Source organism: Meriones unguiculatus, chromosome 17 (assembly GCF_030254825.1).
Source record: "Meriones unguiculatus strain TT.TT164.6M chromosome 17, Bangor_MerUng_6.1, whole genome shotgun sequence".
Classification (NCBI taxonomy): Eukaryota; Metazoa; Chordata; class Mammalia; order Rodentia; family Muridae; genus Meriones; species Meriones unguiculatus.
Window position 1 is genome coordinate 21936583 of NC_083364.1, and position 22516 is coordinate 21959098.

The window sequence follows — 22516 nt, forward strand, 5'->3', positions numbered from 1 at the left end:
TGCTGAAAAGAAGGTATACTCTTTTGAGTTTGGGTGAAAAGTTCTGTAGACATCTATTAGGTCCATTTGATTTAGAACCTCTGTCATTACTTCCCTATTTAGATTCTGTTTAGATGATCCGTCCCTTGGTGAGAGTGGAGTGTTGAAGTCTCCCACTATTAAGGTGTTGGGATCTATGTGTGATTTAAGCTTTAATAATGTTTCATTTACAAATGCAGGTGTTCTTGTTTTTGGGGCATAGATGTTCAGGATTGTGATGTCCTCCTGGCGGATTTGATGAGAATGAAGTGCCCCTCCTCATCTTTTTTGATTAATTTTGGTTGAAAGGCTATTTTTTAGATATTAGGATAGCTACCCCAGCTTGTCTTTTGGGTCCGTTTGCTTGAAAAACATTTTTCCATCCCTTTACTCTGAGGTAGTATTTATCTTTGTTGCAGAGGTGTGTTTCTTGGATGCAGCAGAATGCTGGATCCTGTTTCTGCAACCATTCTGTTAGTCTGTGTCTTTTTATTGGAGAGTTTAGTCCATTGATATTGATAAATAATAGTGACCAATTAATGTTAGTTCCTTTTATTGTGGTGTTGGTGTTGTTACTGTGTTTCAATGCTTTTTTTCTTTTAAGTCTTTGTTGGGAAGTTATCTATATCCTGTGTTTTCTGGGGTGTAGTTGGTTTTGTTGGATTGGAGTTTTCCTTCTAGTATCTTCTGTAGGGCTGGGTTGTTGTGTAGATATTTAGTTTTGTCATGTAATATTTTGGTTTCTCCATTTATGTTGATTGAAAGCTTTGCTGGGTATAGTAGTCTTGGTTGGCATCTGTGGTCTCTTAGAGTCTGCATGATATCTGCCCAGGCCCTTCTGGCTTTCATAGTTTCTGTTGAGAAGTCTGGTGTGATTCTGATAGGTCTACCTTTATATGTTACTTGGCCTTTTTCCATTGCTGCTTTTAATATTTTTTCTTTGTTCTTTTGATTTAGTGTTTTGTGACATGAGGAGTTTCTTTTCTGGTGTAGTCAATTTGGTGTTGTGTAGGCCTCTTGTATGTTAATAGACATATCTTTCTTTAAATTGGGAAAATTTTCTTCTATGATTTTTTTGAAAATATTTTCTGGACCTTGGAGCCTGGAATCTTCTTTTTCATCTATTCCTATTATTCTTAGATTTCATCTTTTCATGGCATCCTTAGTTTCTTGGATGTTTTGTGTTTGACACTTTTCTGCTTTTGTGTTTTCCTTGAAAGATGTATCAATTTATCTTCAGCACCTGAGATTCTCTTTTCCATCTCTTGTATTCTGTTGGTGATGCTTATCTTTGTGGTTCCTGATCTTTTCTCTAAGTTCTCCAGATCCAGGGTTTTCTCTGTGTTTTCTTTATTGATTCTAATTCTGTTTTCATGTCTTGCACCATTTCCTTCATCTGTTTGAATGTGGATTCCTGTCTTTCCATGATGGCCTCTATTTTTTGTTCCTTTCCTCTCTACATGCCACTATTTGTGCCTGTATTTGTTTGGCTGGATTTGCCTGTATTTCTTTGAAAGCTTTGTTTATTTCCTCTTTATGTGCTTCTAATAACTGGATAAGCATAGCTTTAAAATGATTTTCCTGTGTTTCTGATGAATTAAAATATCCATTGATTTGGGGGGTTCCTGGTGAAGCCGTGATGTCCTGATTTTTGTTGGAAGTGTTCTTATGCAGATCTTTAACCATCTGCTTGCTTATCTGTAACCTTTGTTGTTTGTTCCTGGAGTCTGTACTTCAGACTGGGTCCATCTGTCTCTGGTATCTGGAATATTCTTCAGGAAGATGAGAGAGGTCTACTGTTTTGAGAGTGAATGTTGGTGTTTCAACTGTAGCTAAGGGAGGAAGGTTGCAGGTGCATATGTGCAAGTGTGGGCATGTGTGTGTGTGTGTGTATGTTTAAGTGTGCCTTGAGGAGTGGGTGGTAGAGTGTGTAGATGCCTAGAAGGGCGGAGCTTAAACATGGGAGGAGGTGCAGGTGCTGGTGCTTTTTGAGAGCACAATGTGCATGCTCAGGTGCCCTGAACACCTCAGTGGCCTACAGACCTGTTGTACTGTCCTCCTGGTATTCAGATCTGTCTGGGTTCCAGGAATTACTTGCCTGGACTCCACCGGTAGACCCGCAGAACCGGGGTTTCAATGTTGAGAACACTGTCCACAAATCCCTATGTTGCCCACAGTGGGGGTGTGGGTGGGAGGGATCTGATGTCTGGCTAGAGTAGAGAGACCCTGGACCTGGGGCTCTGCACACACTCACTTGAAGGCGCACTCATTCGTTCTCAGGCCCTAATCGGAAAGCACAGGGGTTCCCCCTGTTTTCTACTCTCAAATATGGGCCCCAAGGGCAAATTAGAGTGTAGAAGATCCATCAGCTCAGTGGTGTCCATCGTTTGAGCAGGAAGACCATTGCTTGGGGCAAGGGGAAGTGCAGGGGGTTGAATATCTACAACTCTCAGTGCCCAGAGATGTCCACGGGTCTGTCCCAAACTGTCCCAGATCATGGGTTGTCCCCTCTCGCCCAGGAAGCCTCAATGTGGACGTTCTTCCTTAACTGCTCCTCCACTCATCAATTTCGGAGTTTCAGATCCCATGCTCCTCAGATACAGTGCACGCTGGTCACTGCCATCTTGGACCTCTGCAAAATGTATTGTTTTTAAAATAAAATTTAAAAATGGGTCAGAAAATATGGAATGTTTTTTTTTTTGTCAAAGTAATTTGTTTGCCATAGTTTATATTCATATTGGCACAATTTAGTTTGTATGTATATTATGGTCACGTCACATTATTTAAACTGAACTTTAAAACCTTCAAATTTATAAGGGCTGGTGAAGTGGCTCCGTGGACAAGGGCACCTGCTGCCAAGCCTGAGGACCTGAGTTTGATACTTGGGACCCACATGGCAAGACAGACCTGACTCTGAAAACTTGTCCTCTGACCTCCAAATGCATGAGTTTGTTCACACTCACACACACACATCAAGTAATTGTAGTAAACTTAGAATAAACAGCAAAAATGTGTTTTGAAATGGTCTCATGTAGCCCTGGCTGACTTTGAACTCACCAAAGATGACCTTTGTGTGGCTAGTTTTATGTCTTCTTAACACAAGCCAGAGAAAAGGCTTGTGTTAAGAAACCTTGGGAAAAGGGAAAGTCAGTTGGGAAAATGCCCTCACCATATTGGCCCGTGGTGTATTTTCTTGATTGATGATTGATAGGGGGAAGCCCAGGTCAGTGTGGATGGTGCCTCTTCTGGACTGGTGATCCTGGGAGCTAAAAGAAAGTAACTGAGCAAGCCATAGAAAAAGAGCAAGCCAGTAAACAGCACTCTTCTATGGTCTCTGCATCAGCTCCTGCCTTTAGGTTCCTGCTCTGTTTGAGTTCCTGTCCTGACTTCTCTCAATGATGGGCTGTTACTTGAAAGTATAAGCTCAATAAAACGTTTCCTCCCCAAGTTGCTTTTGGTCATGGTGTTTCCTTACAGCAACAGAAAATTTAACCAAGACAACTTTGAACTTGGAATCCTTCTGTTCTGTGCTGTGAGAACAAAGTTCTAACTTCTTTAATCTATCAAGATTTTTCAGATATGAAGTAGGCATCCTATTACAAGTTTTACTGGGAACAGTAAATTTACCTGATGGTAATGTGTAGTGACAATTCCGGAATTTTGGTTTCTTAAAAACAAACAAACAAACAAAAAACCCGGAAATACAAGAATGTGCTTTTGTTTTAATCCCAGGTGTGGGGATATGAGGCTGCTTCCAACTGTCCGTAGCAGCTGACTGTGACTGCCTCATGCTCTAGCAGAGGCATGGTTTTGCCAGCAGCAGATTGTTTCTACGGTTGTGTGACATTTAGAATTCTGGAAACTTTTCAGAGGGTTTATAAATGCTAGAGCCCCAAGGGGCAAGGTCAGTGGTAGTTGGTCATTCAGGGGCAATGGTTGCAATTTGTTAATAGCTGTAGTCAAAGAAGAAACAAAAGAAAATAAATTAGGTTCAGGAATTTTCCTAACTTCTCTCTTCCTTCTAACCTTGTTTTTCTCCTATCTAGTGTTAGGGGCTGAAACTGGGGTATAAAAGATAGGAGGAAAAAAAAACCCTCACAAAGTAGGAAAGGTCAGCCACAGTAACGGCCTGTTTAGGACCTGTAATTTAAAATCATTCACATATCATTTGAACTTGGGTTTTCAAACTCTATAGTCATAAGTAAACTACATTAAGCTTATAGTATTAAACCTTACCAGTCTCCCCCCCCCCCCCAACAAATGGCAGGAGTAACAGTTTAGAAAAACACCTTGTTTAAAGACAAAAATAAAATCATAGATTCTTTTAGGGTTTTTTTTTTTTTTTTTTTTAATTTTCAGGACAGGGTTTCTCTGTGTAATAGCCTTGGTTGTTCTGGAACTCAGTTTGTAGACAAGGCTGTCTTTGAACTCACAGAGATTGGCCTGCCTCTGGTTAAAGGCCAGCACCACCACATCCAACTAAGATTTAAGTGGTTTTTTTTTTTTTTTTTTTTTTTTTTTTCTCATAATGCAACAAGGAGCTGAAGATAAAATTATGAGGACTCATTTGCAATTTTAACTCTTTGCTCCTGCATCTCTACATGGGGCCACACGACAACTTTTATTTCAAAGGATCTGGTTGGGAAACCCAGCGCTCTTTGAGAAACCTTTTCCTTGGAGTCAAGCAACGGTATAGTCATCCATCGGCGTCTGAACTGCAAAACTGAAAGGTAAGGACCATTTCCAGGGAGCCCGGGGAAAAGGACTAAACTATTTCTCTCCAAATCTAGCCCCCAATTACTCTGGAGCGCTGTCAAAGAACCAGCGCTTCATCAAGAGAGCTTAGATAATGGCGAGATCTCAAAAATGAGTGTGGAGCAGTCCGAGGATGAGAACCAGACAGACGTGCAGGCTCCCTCTGTTGGACGAGACCGCAGGGCGTTTCCTGTCTTGCCATCACTCTGCAGCAGAGGGCGATCTCCGCCCACTTGACGTCTGTTTCAGGGATGTTTAAAGCAGACACACACTATTGAGAAATTCGGTACAGTTTTCAAAAAAGAAGCCAGGAACTAACCAACGGTGGACTAAGCGCAGCGCATAACTTTGTTAAAGGAAACCGGAGGCGTTCTCAGTTAAATTGTTTTGCTTGGCTGGGCATGGTGGCATTCGGGAGGCAGAGGCAGACCTAGGTCTCTGAGTTCAAAGTCAGCCTGGCCTACGCAGTGAATCCCAGGGCACCCAGGGCTAGGTAGCGAGACCGTCCCACCCCCACACTACACCCCCACCCCCACAGTTGTTCTACTGTCTGAGAATGCAAACAACCCTTCTATGTGAAACGACATTTAACCTGAAATATGTCTGAAACTTGATCTCATTCCTACGGGGCCAGTTTAAGACACTGTATATAGCTTAAAAATCTACTGTATATAGCTTAAAAAATGGTTACGTTAAAAAATTTTGTTAGTGTATGAAACTTTCAAAGAATATATATATATATATATGTATATTTATGGTGGAAAAAGTGTGTATTTAGAATTAGCCAGCTGGACTCAGTTCAGAAGATCCCAACCTTGTTGGACACAGTTCTGGGCAGCCCGAGGCGGGAGCGACGCGGGTCTGCGCTGGACACTGGGCCCCAGCCTTGCGCACCCTGGCAGTGACGTCACGGCCTTCGCCGGCGGTTGCATCCGGTTTTGGTCGGTTGCCCTGGAGAAGGATACACAGAGGAACAGATCCCAGCGCGGCGGAGGTCCCCGGTACCTGCGGATTTGTTGAAGTGCGTGCGGCGCCATGAGCCAGCGGCAGGTGCTGCAAGGTACGGCCAGGGCGGGCGGGCACTCGGGCGGGCGGGCTGGCGCTGCGGGCCACAGGACGGCTCAACCCGGGCTCTCTCTTCAGTGTTCGAGCAGTACCAGAAAGCCCGGACGCAGTTCGTGCAGATGGTGGCGGAGCTGGCGACCAGACCCCAGAACATCGAGACGCTGCAGAATGCAGGTGAGTCTGCACCTGGCTCTGCCAGGTGGGCTTCGCCCAACCAGCTCTGTCCCTAATTTCCCACGCCCTCCGACCTGCCACCCCACCCCTCCTTCCCCCTTATCTGTTATCCCCTGGGCCCTGGTCCCTCCCGGTCCCTGCACCTTGGCACCCGAGCTGCAGCCCTCCTGGGTTCCTTACCCGCTGAGTTTGTTAGTTGTTGTTTCTGTTGTTCTCTGTGTCCTGGGAACCAGAAGAGGCTTCTCTAAGTTCCCCCTGTAATTCTCCAGTCTCCAGTCTTAGTGGGTGAGGACGCGAGGGTGAAAGGGTTTGAGGTCCTTATTTCCATTTTCACCGAGGTCAGCCAGGTTGTCAGGTTGATTCAAAGCACTGTGAGTTGCCTGGAAGTTGTTTTGTAAAGATGTTACTCTCCCCAGCCAGGTCCGTTTTATCCGCAAGCGTGTGAGCGACAGAGTGTGTGTGTGTGTGTGTGTGTGTGTGTGTGTGTGTGTGTGTGGAGTGTGTGTGCCATTTCTGCAAAACTGGATGTTAGCAAAACAGCACGGAGGATTACAGGCACCTGCCACCGTGTCCCGCTTTTTTGTGGGTGCTGGGGATCCAAACCAGGGTCCTTAAGCTCGGTCAGCAAGCATCTTACTCACTAAATCATCTTCGCACTCCCTCTTGCCGCCCTTTGACCAGCTTAAGTTTCCCTACGGCACAAAAAATCAAGATTCATAGTACTTTTCATCTTGTTTAGGGAAAAGGATTGCTAGGCGCCTAGACTGTAAGTAGGTAAAGATAAGGTTTTTGTAAAATGAAGTAGAGAAAGAAGAACGTGGGGAGAATGAGAGAGGGAGAAGAAAGGGGAGAGGAAAGAGAGAAGGAGGGAGGACAGGAAGAGGGGAACTGGAGAAGGGAGAGGGGAAGAAGGAAAGGAGTGTGAGGAGAGCGAGGGGAGAAGGAAAGGAGAGCGAGGACCAGCAGATCAAACTTGAGCTACTAACGGAACCCTCATATAGCTGTCACTGTTGTGTCTTAAAGGATGTATCTTTTGTTTTTCGAGACAGGATTTCTTTGTGTTGCCGTGACTGTCCTGGAACTCTCTCTCTCTCTCTGTGTAGACCAGGCTGACCTCAAATTCACAGAAATCCTCCTGCCCCTGCCTCCAGACTGCTGGGATTAAAGGTTCGCACCACCACTGTCAGCATATTATAGGATGTACACACCCTGGACCTTTTTGGTCCTTTGTTTTGTGTTTTGGATTTCGGTGTTTATTCTTGGATATTTTCTTTTTATTCTTTTCTCATACATTACATCCTGACCAGTGTCCTCTCCCTGTAGTCCTCCCAGTCCCCCACTCCCACCGCACCTCCCCTCCCTCCTAAATCTATTCCTCCTCCATTTCCATTAAAAAAAAAAGCAGGTCTTCTTGTGGGGTTCCTGTCCCCCCATGTTCTTCCATTTCCCCCCCAACACTTCCACAAAACACCCCCCTCCCCCCCTCCCTCAGAGCTCTGCCCCATGCTCGGCTGCAAGTCTCCGCATCTGTCTCTACTCGCTGCTGGCTGGAGCCTCCCAGAAGACATGTTAGGCTCCTGTCTGCAAGCATAGTGGAACATCCTTAATAGTGTTAGGGGCTGGCTCTCTACTGCACGGTAGGTCTTAGGTTGGGCCAGTCATTGGTTAGGCATCTCCTTAGTCTTTGTTCCCTCTTGGTAGGGTAATTTTTGGATCAAAGGTTTGGTGGGTGGGTCGTTGCTCCCCTCCTCCCACTAGTCCTGCCTGGCTGGGAGGTGATCACTTCAGTCTTCATGTCCTCCCCAACCCCATCCCCTGTTAGGAGTCTCAGCAAGCGTCACGCCCATATTCTCCCAGAAGCCCACCCTGTTGGAGGCTTCCAGCTTGACAAAGAGGAGTCTTCCCCCACCCCTGCCTCAGTTTCCCTTCTTTTTTTTCAGGTCTCTCACCTCCCACCTTCATTCTCCCAACATCTGATTCCTACCCTTGTCTCCCTCCCCATTCTGTCTCCTGCCCAGTTCCCTCTCTTCATCCACTTCTGCTGTCTCTTCTGAGTGACATTCCAGCACCCTCCCTCAGGCCCTCCTGTTACTTAGCTTCTGTGGGTCTGTGGGTTATAGTATAGTTATCCTGTACTGTAGGTCTAATATCCTCCTATAAGTGAGTACGTACCATGTGGGTCTCTCTGGGTCTGGGTTACCTCACCCAGGATGATCTTTTCTAGTTCCATCCCTTGCCTGCAGATTGCATGATTTCCTTATTTTTAATAGCTGAGCAGTATCCCATTATGTAAACGTACCACAATTTCTTTATCCATTCTTTGATTGAGGGACATTTCGGTTGTTTTCAGCCCATGGGGGCTTACAGAGACTGAGACATCAACTGCGGAGCATGCATGGTCTGGACCTAGGACCCCTGCACATATGTGGCCGATGGGTGGCTTGGTCTTCATGTGGGTTGCCTGGCTGTAGGCGTGGGGGAGGGCACTACTTCTAACATGGACTCTATTGCCTGCCTTTGGATCACTTCCCCCTGGCAGGGCTGCCTTGCCTGGCCTCAGGGGATAAAGAAATGCTCAGGCCTGATGTGACTCGATGTGCTGGGGAGAATTGATACTCAGGGAGGAGGGCTCTCCCCTTTTCTTGGGGGGAGAGGGAGGGGATGGGAGAAGAAAGAGGAGAGGGACTGGGAGGAGAGAAGGGAGGGGCCACCCTTGGGATGTAAAGTAAATAAATTTATATAAAATAAAAATTTGAAAAAGCAGGCCTTCCAGCCGTATCAAGCAAAATACCATAACAAGTTATAATAAAACTAGGCATAAGCCTTCATATCATGGCTGGGGAAGGCGACCAAGTAGGAGGAAAAAGGTCCCAAGAGCAGGTAAAAGAATCAGAGTCACCACCCGCTTCCACTGTTAGAAGTCCCACAAGAACACCAAGCTACACAGCCATAACGTGTATACAGAGTACCCACTTCAGACCCATACGGAGCCTGTGACTGTCTCTTGTCTCTGAGGTCCACGAGCCCTGCTTAGTTGACTCTGTGTTCTCCCGGTGTCCGTGACCCCTCTGGCTCCCATAGTCCCGTAAGAGGCGGTAAGGGAAGCATTTAGAACTGACAAAGGAATTTAAAAAATTTGAGGTTAGTATAGAGTCACGTGCCCTTTGCCTCCATTTAACTTCCTCAGTGACACACTGCCAAAGTTTGTTACTACAGTTACGACGCTTATATCGGCAGTAATTCATTAACTTAGTTCATGTTTCCCAAGTCATACGATCCTCTGTGTTCTTCATTCTACGTAATTTTACCTCTCGTACTCACCATCATTATACTTGGGACACATTACACTTAGTATACAGGACTCTTGCATTGTCTTTCTCTAATCACACCCACCCACCTCCTCCTGTAGCAAGCACTAAACTACTGCCAGTTCTGAAATGCCATCATTAAAGGATTGACTGTTTGGGGGCTGGAGGGATGCTCAACCATTAAGAGCCTGTAAAGCTCTTCCTGAGGATTGGGGTTTGATTCCCAGCACCCACATGAAAGCGGTCACAGCCTTCTGTATCCCCAGCTCCACAGGACCCAATGCTTCCAGCATCCATGGCCATCTGCACTCATTTGTACACACTTTCTCTCTCACACACACAGTTAAAAAGAAAATAAACCTTAACTTTTATTTTGTTTTGCAGATGGTCTATGCAAACGAGTTTTCTTTATTCTCTGTGCTTATGCCCATGTATGCACCATCTTCAAAGTGTCCAAAGCACAAGTGTCTAGGTTATCAGTGCATTTTACATTTTAATCACATCATTGCCCCCCATCATCTCCTCCCATTTCTGTCTCCCCTGCCTCTTAAATTCGTGGTCTGCTCCTACTTAACCATTGTTGCTACATATACATATAAATATATACATACCAATACAACATGACGAGTCTGTTCAGTATTGACCAACATGTCTTCGTTTCTAGGGCTGATGGCTTGGAACTGGGTGACCAGTCAGGGTCTCATCCCTGGGGAAGATTAATTCTTTCTTTCTCAGCAGTTGTTAACTGCTTATAGCTTTTCATCCAGGGGTGGGAGGGGCTGCAAGAGATTTTCCCCATCTTCAGGGGAGATGTCAACTGCTGTTGACTTGTTGAATCTTGTTTCGGCAGCCATGTTGCTGAGTGTAGCTTTCCTGACATAGCTAGAAGGCACAGTCTTACAGCAGACCTCCTCATCCTCTGGCTCTTGGAGTCGTCCCACCACTTTTTCCACATGTTTTGAGCCTTAGGTGTGGGACTAGCACTGTAGATGCATCAGTTGGGTCTTGGTTATTTTCTGCATTTTGACAGTTGTGGCTTTCTGCAGTGGACATCTACTGCAACACGAAACTTCTTTGGTGAGGGATAAGATGTACACTTATCTGTGGATATAAGGAGAAGAATTTGGAATGTAGTTAGGGATTATACCGACTTAGGAAAGTGGATGTGGGAGGTTCTCTTCTAAGATCCACGACCTCATCAGCCCCGGGTGGCTGTCAAGATTTAAAGTACGAGACACAGTTTCCGTCCCGTAAGGTGGCCTTTGAGTTCAGTCACACAGCTGTTGGTCACCACCAGGATATGAATGCCACCCTTGCACCTTTAGAAACACCTTGATGTGCTGGCCGTTGTTGTGGTTCATTGGTGTCACAACTGGGTAAGACTATTGGATGTTTTCCTCCCTTGCATCTTGCAGAGCACCTTAGGTACTCTCTAGTGGGGGCAGCCCTCAGCCTAGCTCCAGCTTAAGTCCTTGAGTTCCGTGTCCACGGTACATGTTGTCTTCAGGAATGAGTATTTACCCTCAATTCCTGAAAGACAGCCAAGGAAATAACAGTAGCCTGTGCTGTTTTCTTGTGTGTGCTGAGCACTGAACCCAAACAGCAACCCGAAAGGAGGTTCTCATGCCTGTGCTGGAGCCTTTGTTAGCCTGTGGCCCTTGGGGGTGGGGAGTATTATCACTCCATGTGAGACTTACATTATACACGCACAGTTATAGATAGTGTATATAAATTTACAACAGCGATTCCCCATGTCTTTTTAAGGCATAAATTTATTTCATAAATTTATATTCATCTTTTCTTTGCTGCCATGAAACGCATGTTCAGAACTTACCTGTAATAGAAATCCAACCTGTATTTTTGATACAATTATCAGTCCCCTCCTTAACACCTGACTATTTGTTGTCAGACATACATATTTATTACATATATGTGATATATTATATATATACACATATTTTTTATGTGTGCTGAAGGTTTGTTAGTTTAAGCATGTCCTATATCCTATATACATGTCTTATAAATTAAACTGTCTCTAACGTGCACACATAAACTGTGAAATATGTACAAGATAATGAGTTACTTCTAATTGAAGGTAGATTCTGTGTGTGGGATCCTGGATATTGAATTTAAGCCTCAGCTATGTTAATCAAGCGCTCTACCACTGAGCTGCATCTTAAACCTCAGGCATATTTTTAAATTAATTTTTGAATTAATTGTCTTACAAGTATTTCCTCTCCAAATATTACCCATGAAGCCTCTTGCAACAGGCTATCCTTTCTGTCCCCGTTACACACTGGACGGCCTCTTTCCAAGATATCTCACCTTCTGCTGACAGGGGAATGCAGTAGATACGTATCACAGAAGGGAAAACGCATTTTTGAAACCAGGCGAGGTGTGGTCAGAGTCTTGGGCCTCCTAGAAGATATTAATTTAAAACATCATTGTCTGGGTGGGCGATTTTAGGTGAGGGAGGGGACAGCGGTCACTGCCACATCTTCTCACCCTCCACACCCAGCAATCACAAACCAGACATGGCAGTCACTGAAGGGAAAAGAGGACCATCCGGGTCAGACTATGCGTAGACGTCATGACACCAGAATGGTTGTCAGGCGTGGGCCAAGACAGCTAACACTGGATATCCAGGAGACTTTGGGTCAGTGTAAAATGGCTGACGCTGGCTATCTGGGGGACCCAACAGTAAGCAGCGGTGTAATTTTGTAAAATGGCACTTTGATGTAATAAACATGGCCTTGTGGTCAGAGGCAAGTGACTTCACCTTTAGGAGCTGTCTACTTGCAGGCCTATATGTGTCTACTGCAGTGTGGTCTGTATGCTGGCCCGGTGTGACAGGAATGTCAGGCTTTAGAAATAGGTTCTCTGATCCTGTCATCTCTTTATTGTGCTCTAGACAGAGAATCTGAGTCAAGAGTGGATCCTTTGTTCTGTTATTGTGTAGTCACCCGCAAATATCACTTTGTCAAGAGGTGAACGAACTGTAGTAGTGACAGAGTCATAGTAAATTGTCACATGTATTAAAATAAAATATATTGTTGGCATTTGATTTTTTAAAGCTTTTAAAACAAAGTCACAAATATTTAATGTATTTTATAAACTATAATTAATCTTGAATTGAAAAAAATGAAAAAAAAAAAGGTCAAAATCACTTTATTTTAAATCCAAAACCAAACAGAAATCAGAGAATATCAAAGGACACTATTCAGAGAGTATAAAGACAACTTTCAGAGTGGAAGAAAATACATGAAGACATAGAACTGATAAAAAATAATAACATAGAACTGATAATTTAATCTACAATTAAAATGCAAAAAGTCACTGCATTTCAACAAAACTGTCTGCTTCAAGAATGGACAAATGACCTGAACAGATTCTCTAAGGAAAACATACAGGTGGTCAACCTTCCTACGGCAAGATGCTCACTAGACAGGAAATGAAAATTAAATCCATTTGAGTGGTGCCTTCCCATAGCCCAAGCTGTTTAGAAGACTGGGGGTGTTGGGGACTGTTGGTTCAAGGTGAGCCTGGGCAACAAAGGGAGACCTTGTGTGATGGTTAGCCTTGGCTGTCGACTTGGTTCCCTCTGTAGCCTAGGAAGGCTTTGGTGTGTCGGTGAGGACATTTTCAGGATTAAATGATGGGAGAGGGTCTGTCCCGGTGGGCGGTACCTTCAGGTGTGAGAGTCCGGGAGGAGCATTGCTCTTGCCTGGTTGCCTTCACTCCGGATCTGCTCATTCTTCTGCCGCTGCTAGCTTCGGCCGATGTCAGAGCCCAAATTCTTCAGACGTCTAACATGAACTGGAGGCCAGTGACTCTTCCAGAATCCTCTAGGCCTTTAGCAAAAAAAAAAAAAATTGGGACACCTAGATTCTCATACTGGGTAGCTATTGGCTACTCAGACTCTTCAGGCATGCAGAAACCATTGTTGTTCACCAAGGTTCCTAGCACAGAAGCCAACCTAATAAATTCCCTTTTATAAACATACCCATTCCGTTTGTCCGTTCCTTTAGAGACCTGACTAATCCATGCTCGTTTTTATTTCATAGCACGTGTGTGTGATTATGTGCGCACGTGTGTTTGTTTGTGTGGGTGAACATGAGTGTGTGGGTGCACGTGCGAACACACGCATAGGTGTGTGTTGGCCCAAGGTTGACGTGGAGTTGGTCACCCCTCAGGTAGAATGTTTTAACTTACGGTTATTTTGTGGGGATGTGTCTGAAGCGGCCCGCGTGCCTTTGCATGTGCCTGTGTGCCTGTGCCGCAGCACGAGTGTGCCACAGCGTATATATGGCCATTAGAGGACAACTTTTAAGAGTTGGCAGCTGCCGTGGCAGGCCTCACCAGCCGTTTTTGGAGGGATGTGGGAGACTTTGAATTAAGAAAAAGTTGAACTCTGTAAGGGAGACTTACTGGGTGATCCTGGTAGAATCTTGGAAGACAGTAGTGCTGAGGATAACGTGGACTATGTAGGGACACACACGAGGTTTCAGAGGGGAACAACGTTAGCAACTAGGCTAGAGACCATTCTTGTGGTATTTTGGCAGAGAACGTCGTGGCTGCTTTTTGCCCTTGACCTAAGAATCTGCCTGAAGGTAAATTGAAGAGTTTTGGATTAATTATTTTTTTTTTTTTTTTTGGCAAGAGGAGTCTTCAAGGCAGCCTGATATTGACTCTGTCATGTGGTTACTAGTGATTACTTTTATGAAAATATACGATAAAAAAGTCTCTGTGGTCCCTGTGGGCCTACCTAAGTTGACTCTTTTGGTCTTCTAAGGAGTTCTTGTCCCCTCCAAGACTTTCTACCCTTTCCCCCCACTCTTCCACAAGACTCCCTCCGGCTGTGGGTCTCTGCATCTGTTTCCATCCGCTGTTGGGTGGAGCCCCTTAGAGGACAGTTATGCTCCTGTATAGAAGCATAACAAAGTATCATTAATAGTGTCAGATGCAATATGTTTGTCTGTGTCTCCTCACTGGGAGTTGAGACCATTAATATTAAGAGTTATTATTGAAAAATGAGTATTGATTTCTGTCATTTTGTTTTGTGGTGTTCTATTGTGCTTTTTTGATCCACCGTTCTTTGTAGCTTCATGGGGTTTAGCAATGTGGTTCTAGAGGTTCTTCTTGAAGCAGGGGTGTGAAAGGGGTACAGGAAGTCAGGTGTGGGACACATAGCCCTTAGCAGGGGTGGGGTGATTGGAGTGTGTTGCATTGGTTTGGTACCCCTTGCTGCAGAGGGGTGGTCTTTGAGTCAAAGGGATGGGTGAAGTTTGTGGATCAGGTCTTCTGTTTCAGTGTGGAGAAAGAGTCAGGTGTGTAAGGCAGGGATGATGTAGTTGGAAGGAGCAGGTATAGATGGTGGCGGGAGCCTAGGATTTCTGACTATTGATGGGGGAAGAGGGAAAGGGAACTTGGCGGAAATAGAAGGGGTTAGCAGCATGAAGCGGTAGGTCCTATCTGTAGGGGGAATTCAGGAAGGAGCGAAGGAAGGTAAGTGTCAGACATCCAGTTATGGTGACTGTTATTACTTTTCTATCGATGTGATCAAACATCACAGGACAACTTGCAGAAGAAAAAATATCTTTGGGTTTGTGGTTCCAGAGGGACAAGAATTTGTCAGCGTAAGAAGTAGAACAGCAAGCAGCCAGCATGCTGGCTGTAACTGGAGCTCACATCTTGGCCTGCAAGCAAGAAGCAGAGAGAGTGAGCTGGGAGTGGTAAAGGGTTCTTATGTGCCTCCGATGACGTACTTCCTTCAACAAGGCCATACCTCCGAAACCTCTCAAAGGGTGCCATCAATTGGGAACACAGTGTTCAAACGCATGAGCCCCTGGAGACATTCTCATGCAACCCACCACTGCGGCACACGCTAATAGGATATAATGAATATGTGGCAGCAGGAGGATCACTAATGTATTTTAAAGAGTTTGCGTGATTGTGTGTCTTTTCCAGTGTGATACCAGTTACATATCTCTCTATTTGGCAGGATCTCCTTTTGCAACCTAGGCTAGCTTTAAACTAGCCTTCTGCCTCTGCCTCTCCCAAATGCTGAGATTATAGGCAGCACTCACTAGGGTGTCTGGCTTTTAATTGTTGGTTTTTTGCCGATTTTTTAAACCCTTATTTTTTGTGTACATGCTAAATTACATATTTAAAAAGTGTTTTATTTTGTGTGTGTATAAGTGGTCTTTTTTTTTTTTTTTTTTTTGCTTGCATGTATGTATGTATATCGTGTGTATGCCTGGTTTCTGAGGAGGCCGGAAGAGGGTGTCAGATCCCCTTGACCCGAAGTCACAGTTGTAAGCTATCCTGTGGTTGTTGGAAACTGGTTGCAGGTCCCCTGAAAGAGTAGCAGGTACTCTTAACCACCGAGCAACCTCTCCAGCTCCCGTTCTCTGTTTTCTAATAAGAATTTTGCTGATTTCTGTTTTTCATAATTAACTCAGGTGTAATGTCTTTGCTGAGGCCGCTTCTTCTGGATGTGGTCCCAACAATTCAACAGACTGCTGCTTTGGCTCTGGGGAGACTGGCCAATTACAATGATGACTTAGCAGAAGCAGTTGTGAAAGGTGACATTCTTCCTCAGCTTGTTTATTCATTGGCAGAACAAAATGTAAGAATTTTTAAAAAATAATTTATGTATGTTTAGTTTTAGATGCAAATACAACTTTGGCACACTATGTATTTGAAGGCATATATGGAGACTATGTAAAAGAGTTTTTGTGAATCGTATGTGAAGCAGTATGTGTGTCCATGGGAGCTTTGAACAGAGCTATAGGGTCTGTCTGAGGGAGGAGTGTACATACCCTGGCCAAATAAACAGTTTATTCCTGCAGATTTTACATGAAGGTGGTTAGTAGAAAGAATAACTCCTAAAGACGGAGAATGCCTTTACTGAAAAGTTTGATAAGTAACTTTTTTACCAAGTAGGTAAGTATTTCCTGTCATCTGAATGCACCCTCAAAGTGTTGCAGCCCGTGTGATGCAGCATTTTCCTCTGCAGTGTCTGCAGTTTAGTTTGTGCAATAGTTAAGAATTTAAGCATTTTAGACACCCTTTACGCTCTATTAGTTTAGCATAACCAAAGTAGGACGTCGACTTTTTTTTTTTTTGACATCTTTAAGGTTAAATTTTTACTTACATAATGAAACCTAGCTCAGCTGAAAAGTGGGCAAAGGACTTGAATAGATATTTTCCCAAAGAAAGTCTATGAACAGTCAACAAGCTGTGAAAAGGAGCTCAACTGCATTAGCAATTAAAAGCTGTAAATCAAAACCTCGAGGAGATGATATCTCAGAAATACTAGGATGGCCATAATAAAAAAAAAAAAAAAGGAGAACAAGCGTTAGAGATGATGAGGGGAACGTGAAACCCTCATGTGCCATTGGTAGGCATGTAAGATGGACAGTTTCCGTGACAAGCACTTTGGCAAAATGCCATAAGATCGGTGTGTTCACCGACCCGATGAAACAACCTCTCTCCCCATTATACACCCGAAAGCACTAACATGTTACGGCGAGTATTCAGACAGCACTGCTTGGCAGTCTGTGTGTGGAAGCAGCCCACAGCCATCAACTAGTGCCCAGACGAACGAAGTGCTGTGTCTGTACAGCAGACTGAAGCATTGGTGTGATAGTTAGACGGCCTAGGGGTTAAGACCGCATATTCCTCTCACAGAGGACCTAAGCTTGGTTCTCAGCCCTCACGTCAGGTGCTCACAGCCGCCTGTAATGCCAGCTCCGGGGGATCTCATAGCTCTGCCCTCCACAGGCACCCACAGGCACATACACACATGTGCCTTATGTGTTCAGACATACACAAGAAGAACCAAAACAACAACAAAAACCAACCTAACCACTCAAAACTTTAAAAAGAAGAAAGCATAAAAACATGCCCAGTGAAAGATGCCAGACGGCAAATGTCCAGGACAGACAAATTCGATAGAAGCAGCTTAGTGGTTTCTGACACTGGGAGAAGATGGGGTCCAGGGAACAGCTACCTGACTGTTCCACCTTCAAGTTTCCGGTGGAGAACTAAGGAGATCGTGGTGATTCGGATATGAGCATTCGTTTGTGCACTTTAACATGAAAAAGAAAAATTGTATGATGTATTTTACTAGAGTAAAAATCATAATTGTGCAATGTTTTTTTTTTTCTGTATAGATTTGAGAGTCATTTACTCATGTCTCTGCAAAGAATCACAGACTTTCATTTTCCTGTGCGTCTCTCTTAGACCTTCCTCCTCCAGGCTTCTTGCTCTCCGTGGCTGGCAGTCTCTGTGGTTTTGAATCCCATTTAAGAGGTTTCGGGAATTTTTTGAGTATGAGTTAATGTCTACAACTATAAAGAGACAAGTAGTTCTGGGCAGAAAGGTGAGAGCAGCAAGAGTGCACAGCACGCCTCGTTTGTCCACTGGTCGGGGCCACTTCTTGGGAGATGTAATATATATGTATTGGTACAAAGTCTCCTGGTTTTGTTTCACTTAGAAAGAAAAAGAATCTGTGCTCTTTGTTTTAATTTAAAAATGTTTTACTTATCATCCACAGTACTAAACTTTCACTATGACATTTCCGGACAAAATTTGTTTGGTTGGTTCTTCTCCCTTTCTCATTCCTGTTTTCTCTGCCCTTGCGCCTTTCTGTCTGGCTCCACAGCCTGTCTTCCACGTTCAGGTTACTTGTGCCTGACTGGCCTCTCCCCTCTTTCCTTTCTCTCATATCCTGTAACCACAGTTTCTACAGTGTACACAGACACAGTAGGCCGGGATCTGACTGTGAGACAGAACGTGTGGTTTTATCTGCGTCTTTAAAGATTGCCAGTTCTTTGGGAATATCTTACAATGTATTTTCATCATATTCACCCGTCCTTCCTCCAACTTCCCCCATATCCACCCGCTCTACTTCTCCTTCTCAACATTTTTTAGTTATCTAGTTTGTGCTGCCCACCTACTCTTGGGAGTGGGGCTTGCTCTGGTACATGGTTGGCGATTCAGGCATCACATAAAAGAAAACCGATTTTCCTCTTTCCAGCAGCTATCAAATGCCAATAGCTCCTCAGCTAGTTTCCCCCTGGGATTTTGTTCCCATTTTCCTTCCTCTATGCTGGAATTATTGTCTGGCTTAAGCTTGCACAGGTATTGTGCGTGCTTTCACAACCTGGGTGAATTCGTAACAGTACCTGGAAAACAATTTCCTTGAAATTATCCTCAGCGTCGGGCCCTGGCACCCTTTCTTTCACTGCTTTCATGAAGAAGTCCTACTGTTGGGGTGGGGTAATACGTGCATCCCATTTAGAATTGAACACTCTGTAGTCTCCTCTTCTCTGCACTGGCCAGCTGAGGGTCTCTGTGTTAACTGTCGGAGAAGTTTCTCTGATGAGAGTTGAGAGATTCACTGATCTATGTGTACCGCAATAAGCCCTTAGGGATCATTTTAATAATGTGTCAGTTTATCAGAATAATGTTTTGGGGTTTTCCCCTACGGCGTATGACCTATCTAGCCACAGATTCTTGGCTTCTTGCACAGTGTCAGGTTTGGGTTCCATCTCACTGAATAGGCCTTACATCCAATCAGAAAGTGGTTAGTTACTTCTATAGCATTCATGACAGTATTACAACAGTATGTTTTGTTAGGCCAATCCTTGTTATAGCCCACAGAAATGATTACCTTTCTCCCGTGGGAGCTTCCACATCACCTTCAAGCACTATGAGAACTAGCCAGCAGGGATGAAGATTGCAAGTGAGAATCAGATTGATTTCTCTATGTTCTGGGGCTTAAGTATGTAGAGTCTTCAGCAATAGGATTTTGCCATAAAGTAGCTTAGAATTGCAAGAGCCTTCAATGCCTGTGGGTCTATGGTACCCTGTAGGCCAACAACTCAAAAAGAGGTAACCAGTTCCTGGTCCTGGGTTTTAAATTTGCTGGCATGAGATGTTTTTGCTGTAGCATATAAAACCTTTTAATATATGTATATATTTTTGGAAGCTTCTGTAGCAGTGAGTTTTCATAAGGTTTTTCAGAAGGCCTTTAATGTTAGTCATCCTGTCCTGTGCTACCTCCTCTACTCTCTCCTCCCACTCTCACTACAATTTATTCCTTTCTGTTTCATAATTCTCCATAGCCCTTCAAACTAGTACATTCTATCACTTCTCCCACCAAGGCCCTTACTACATTCCTGACCACAATGGGTACCCTAAATGAAACTCACGTTTGAAGAGTCAACGCAACGTCCATGAATGAGGAAAAATATGTGGTATTTGTTTTTCTGAGCATGGATTGCCTCTCTCAGGAATATTGTTTCTGGCTTCATTTTTTTTTTTATTTTTATTTTTGAGTTTCATTTTTTCTTAACAGCTAAATAGGAATACCATTGTGTACGAATGAACATTTTTATTGTTAATTTTTTCCGTGGATGAGCACTTAGGATGTCTTTGTTTCCCTGCTATTGTGAGTAGAACAGTGGCAAACATGGATGAGCAAGTGTCTGTGTGGAGGTGAGGCATAGGCCCAACAGTAGTAGGGCTGGATCGTGTGGAAGATCCACTCTAGCTTTTGAGGAAACTCCATCTCATATTCGGAGTTGCTGCACCGGTTTTCACTTGAACCCTCAGTGAATGAGCGTTCCCCTTCCTGCACATTTATGCCAGCGTCTGCTGTCATTTGTTTCATTAACTTTGGACATTGTGACTGGGGTAAGATGAAATCTCAGGGTACTTTTAATTTGTGTTTCCCTGATTTCTAAAGGTGTCGAACACTTAACAAATGCTTTTAGCAATCTAAAAAAATTCTTTGCATGTAGGCAGAACGCTATATACAGAGTTAAATAAATAAAAAAAAGATTTATAAAAAAATTCTTTGCATATTCTAGGTATTAGCCTCTGTCCGGTGAAATGCTGGTGCGCTGATTTGGATAAGAATGCCTCCAACCCCACCATAGGTTTAAATATTGGTCAGCAGGAAATGGCACTATTTGAAAGGATTACAAAGATTAGGAGGTGTGGCCTTGCTGGAGGATGTGTGTCACTGGAGGTGGGCTTTGAGGTGTCAAAAGCATGGTATTCTCTCTCCCTCTCCTTCTCCCCTTTGACCTCTCTCTCTGCCTATGGATCAGGATGTAGCTCTCAGCTACTGCTTTACCATGATGATGATGGACTAAATCTCTGGAACTGTAAACAATCCCAATTAAAAACTTTCTTTTATAAGAGTTGTCTTAGTCATGATATGCCTTTACAACAATAGAATTGTAATTCAGACAGAAATTGGTACCAGGAATAAGGTATTGCTGTGAAAGGCCTGACCATGTTTTTTTTTTGTAGGAATACTGGAGACTTTGGAACTTGGGCTAGGAAAGCAGTTGAACATTTTAAGATGGGTTTCATAGGCTCTTCTAGTAGAAGCATGGAAGACAGTAGTGTTTCGAGTGATGTAAGTTATAACAGCTCAGCTCGAGATTTCAGAGGGCAAGTGTATTAGTAAGTGGCATAGAAACCATTCTTGTGACATTTTGGCAAATGATGTGGCTGCTTTTTACCCTTGTCATAAAAAAAAATCTTCTGGGGCTAAATTGAGGATTTTTAGATTAATGTCGATTACAGAAATTTCAAGACAGAACCCATACTGATGGTGTCTTGTAGTTATTAACAGTCACTTTATAATGAAAAGGAGCAAGAAGGCAAAGAAAAATAAAAAAGTGAAGTTTGAGGAAAAAAGGAAAGGTAGTGTTGGAGCCAGATCTTGTACTCAAGGAGATAAAAAGCTTAAAGAAAAACCTAATGCTAAATGAAATAAAGTGATGACCTCAGGGTGAGAGTCCATCCAGCCAAGCCTCCAATTTGAGAAAAGGAATCAAAGAAAAGCTTAAGAAGCAGTGAAGGAAACCGTCAACAACAGAAAACTGATGCAGCTGTAATAGAAAAAGGGGCCAGGTTCCAGCCCCAGCACACAGCAGAACTTGGCAGCTTTGGCTCTGACTTAAGAGCCCAGGATACAGGAAAGGGGTTGTAGAATCTTTCTCCATGGCTAAAGAAAGCTGCTGAGCCCAGTTGTACATCAGGAGTGTTCTTTCATGGAAGCCCAGAGAGGCATGAAGCTATGAAGGTAAATCCTGGATTGTGTTGGAGACCCTAAGATGTTGGAGATGCTAAGGAAATTTGCTAACAGGGAGTGGAGCCAGCCCAAGAGAAGTGTGTTGCAGTCAACAAAGCTGAAGGAGTTGGAGATCTGAAAAGCACTTCTGACATCAGACACAGGAGGTGCAGAATTTGGAGTTTGCCCAGCTGGTTTTTGGTTTTGCTTTGGTCCAGTATTTCCTCACTATGCTCCCTTTTCTCCCTTTTGAAATGGTAATGTCTATTGTGTGTCATTGTACATTGGGAGTTCATAATTTGCTTTTTGCTTTTGGCTTTACAGAGGGTTTCAGTTAAGAGATTTCCACGAGTCTCAGAAGAGACACTGAATTTTGAATTTTGGACTTTTTTTTTTCCAAATTAATGTTTAGTGCACTTTTGTAATTTGTAAACGTACAAATTATTTTCATAAGAAATTAAAAATTCACAAAATATTTTATAAAATCCAGCAATCAAAATGGGGCAGATACATACAGATGATAGTCTGAAAATGTCTCTGTTAAGCTGGGATGTTTTCTTCCCACCTTTATTAAAAAAAGATTCTTCTCTCATACAGTGTATCCTGATTACAGTTTCTTCTCCCTTTACTGCTCTCAGTTCCTTCCCATTTCTCCTTTTCTCCATATCTACTCTCTATTTGACTCTCATTAGAAGAGAACAGGCTTCTAAGAGATAAGAACAAAATAAAATAAAATGTAAGCTATTACATTGAAGTTGGACAAGGCAAACCAACAGAATGGAATGAGCACCAGGAGTGGGGACTGGAATCAGAGCTCCAGAAAAACCTCTAAACTGGAAGCTGTATTATGCATGCAGAGGACCTGGTACGGACCTGTTCAGTCTTTGAGTTCCTATCAGTTGGCATAGAAGGGCTTATTCTCCTGGTGTCCTCTGTCCCCTCTGGCTCTCACACCTTTTCACTTCCTCTTCCATGGGGTTCCCTGAGTTCTGAAGGGGAGGATTTGATGGAGACATTTAGAGCTGTGTATTCCAAAGTCTCTCCTTCTCTCTCTGTCTCTGGCTGTGGTTCTCTGTATTTGTTCCCACTGGCTGCAGAA

The 22516-nt window shown here is 43.7% G+C and overlaps 1 protein-coding gene across 1 annotated transcript in view; it reads left to right on the plus strand.

The window, feature by feature from the left end:
* The first annotated feature begins 5684 nt into the window (after positions 1-5684).
* The window catches only part of LOC110553811 (sperm-associated antigen 6), a 62865-nt gene continuing 46033 nt past the window's right edge, over positions 5685-22516 (plus strand). The window contains exons 1-3 of the mRNA XM_021645958.2: positions 5685-5833; positions 5917-6012; positions 15782-15948. Of these exons, the coding sequence (XP_021501633.1) occupies positions 5809-5833; positions 5917-6012; positions 15782-15948 (288 nt within the window). The 5' untranslated portion in view covers positions 5685-5808. The remainder of the gene's footprint in view (positions 5834-5916; positions 6013-15781; positions 15949-22516) is intronic.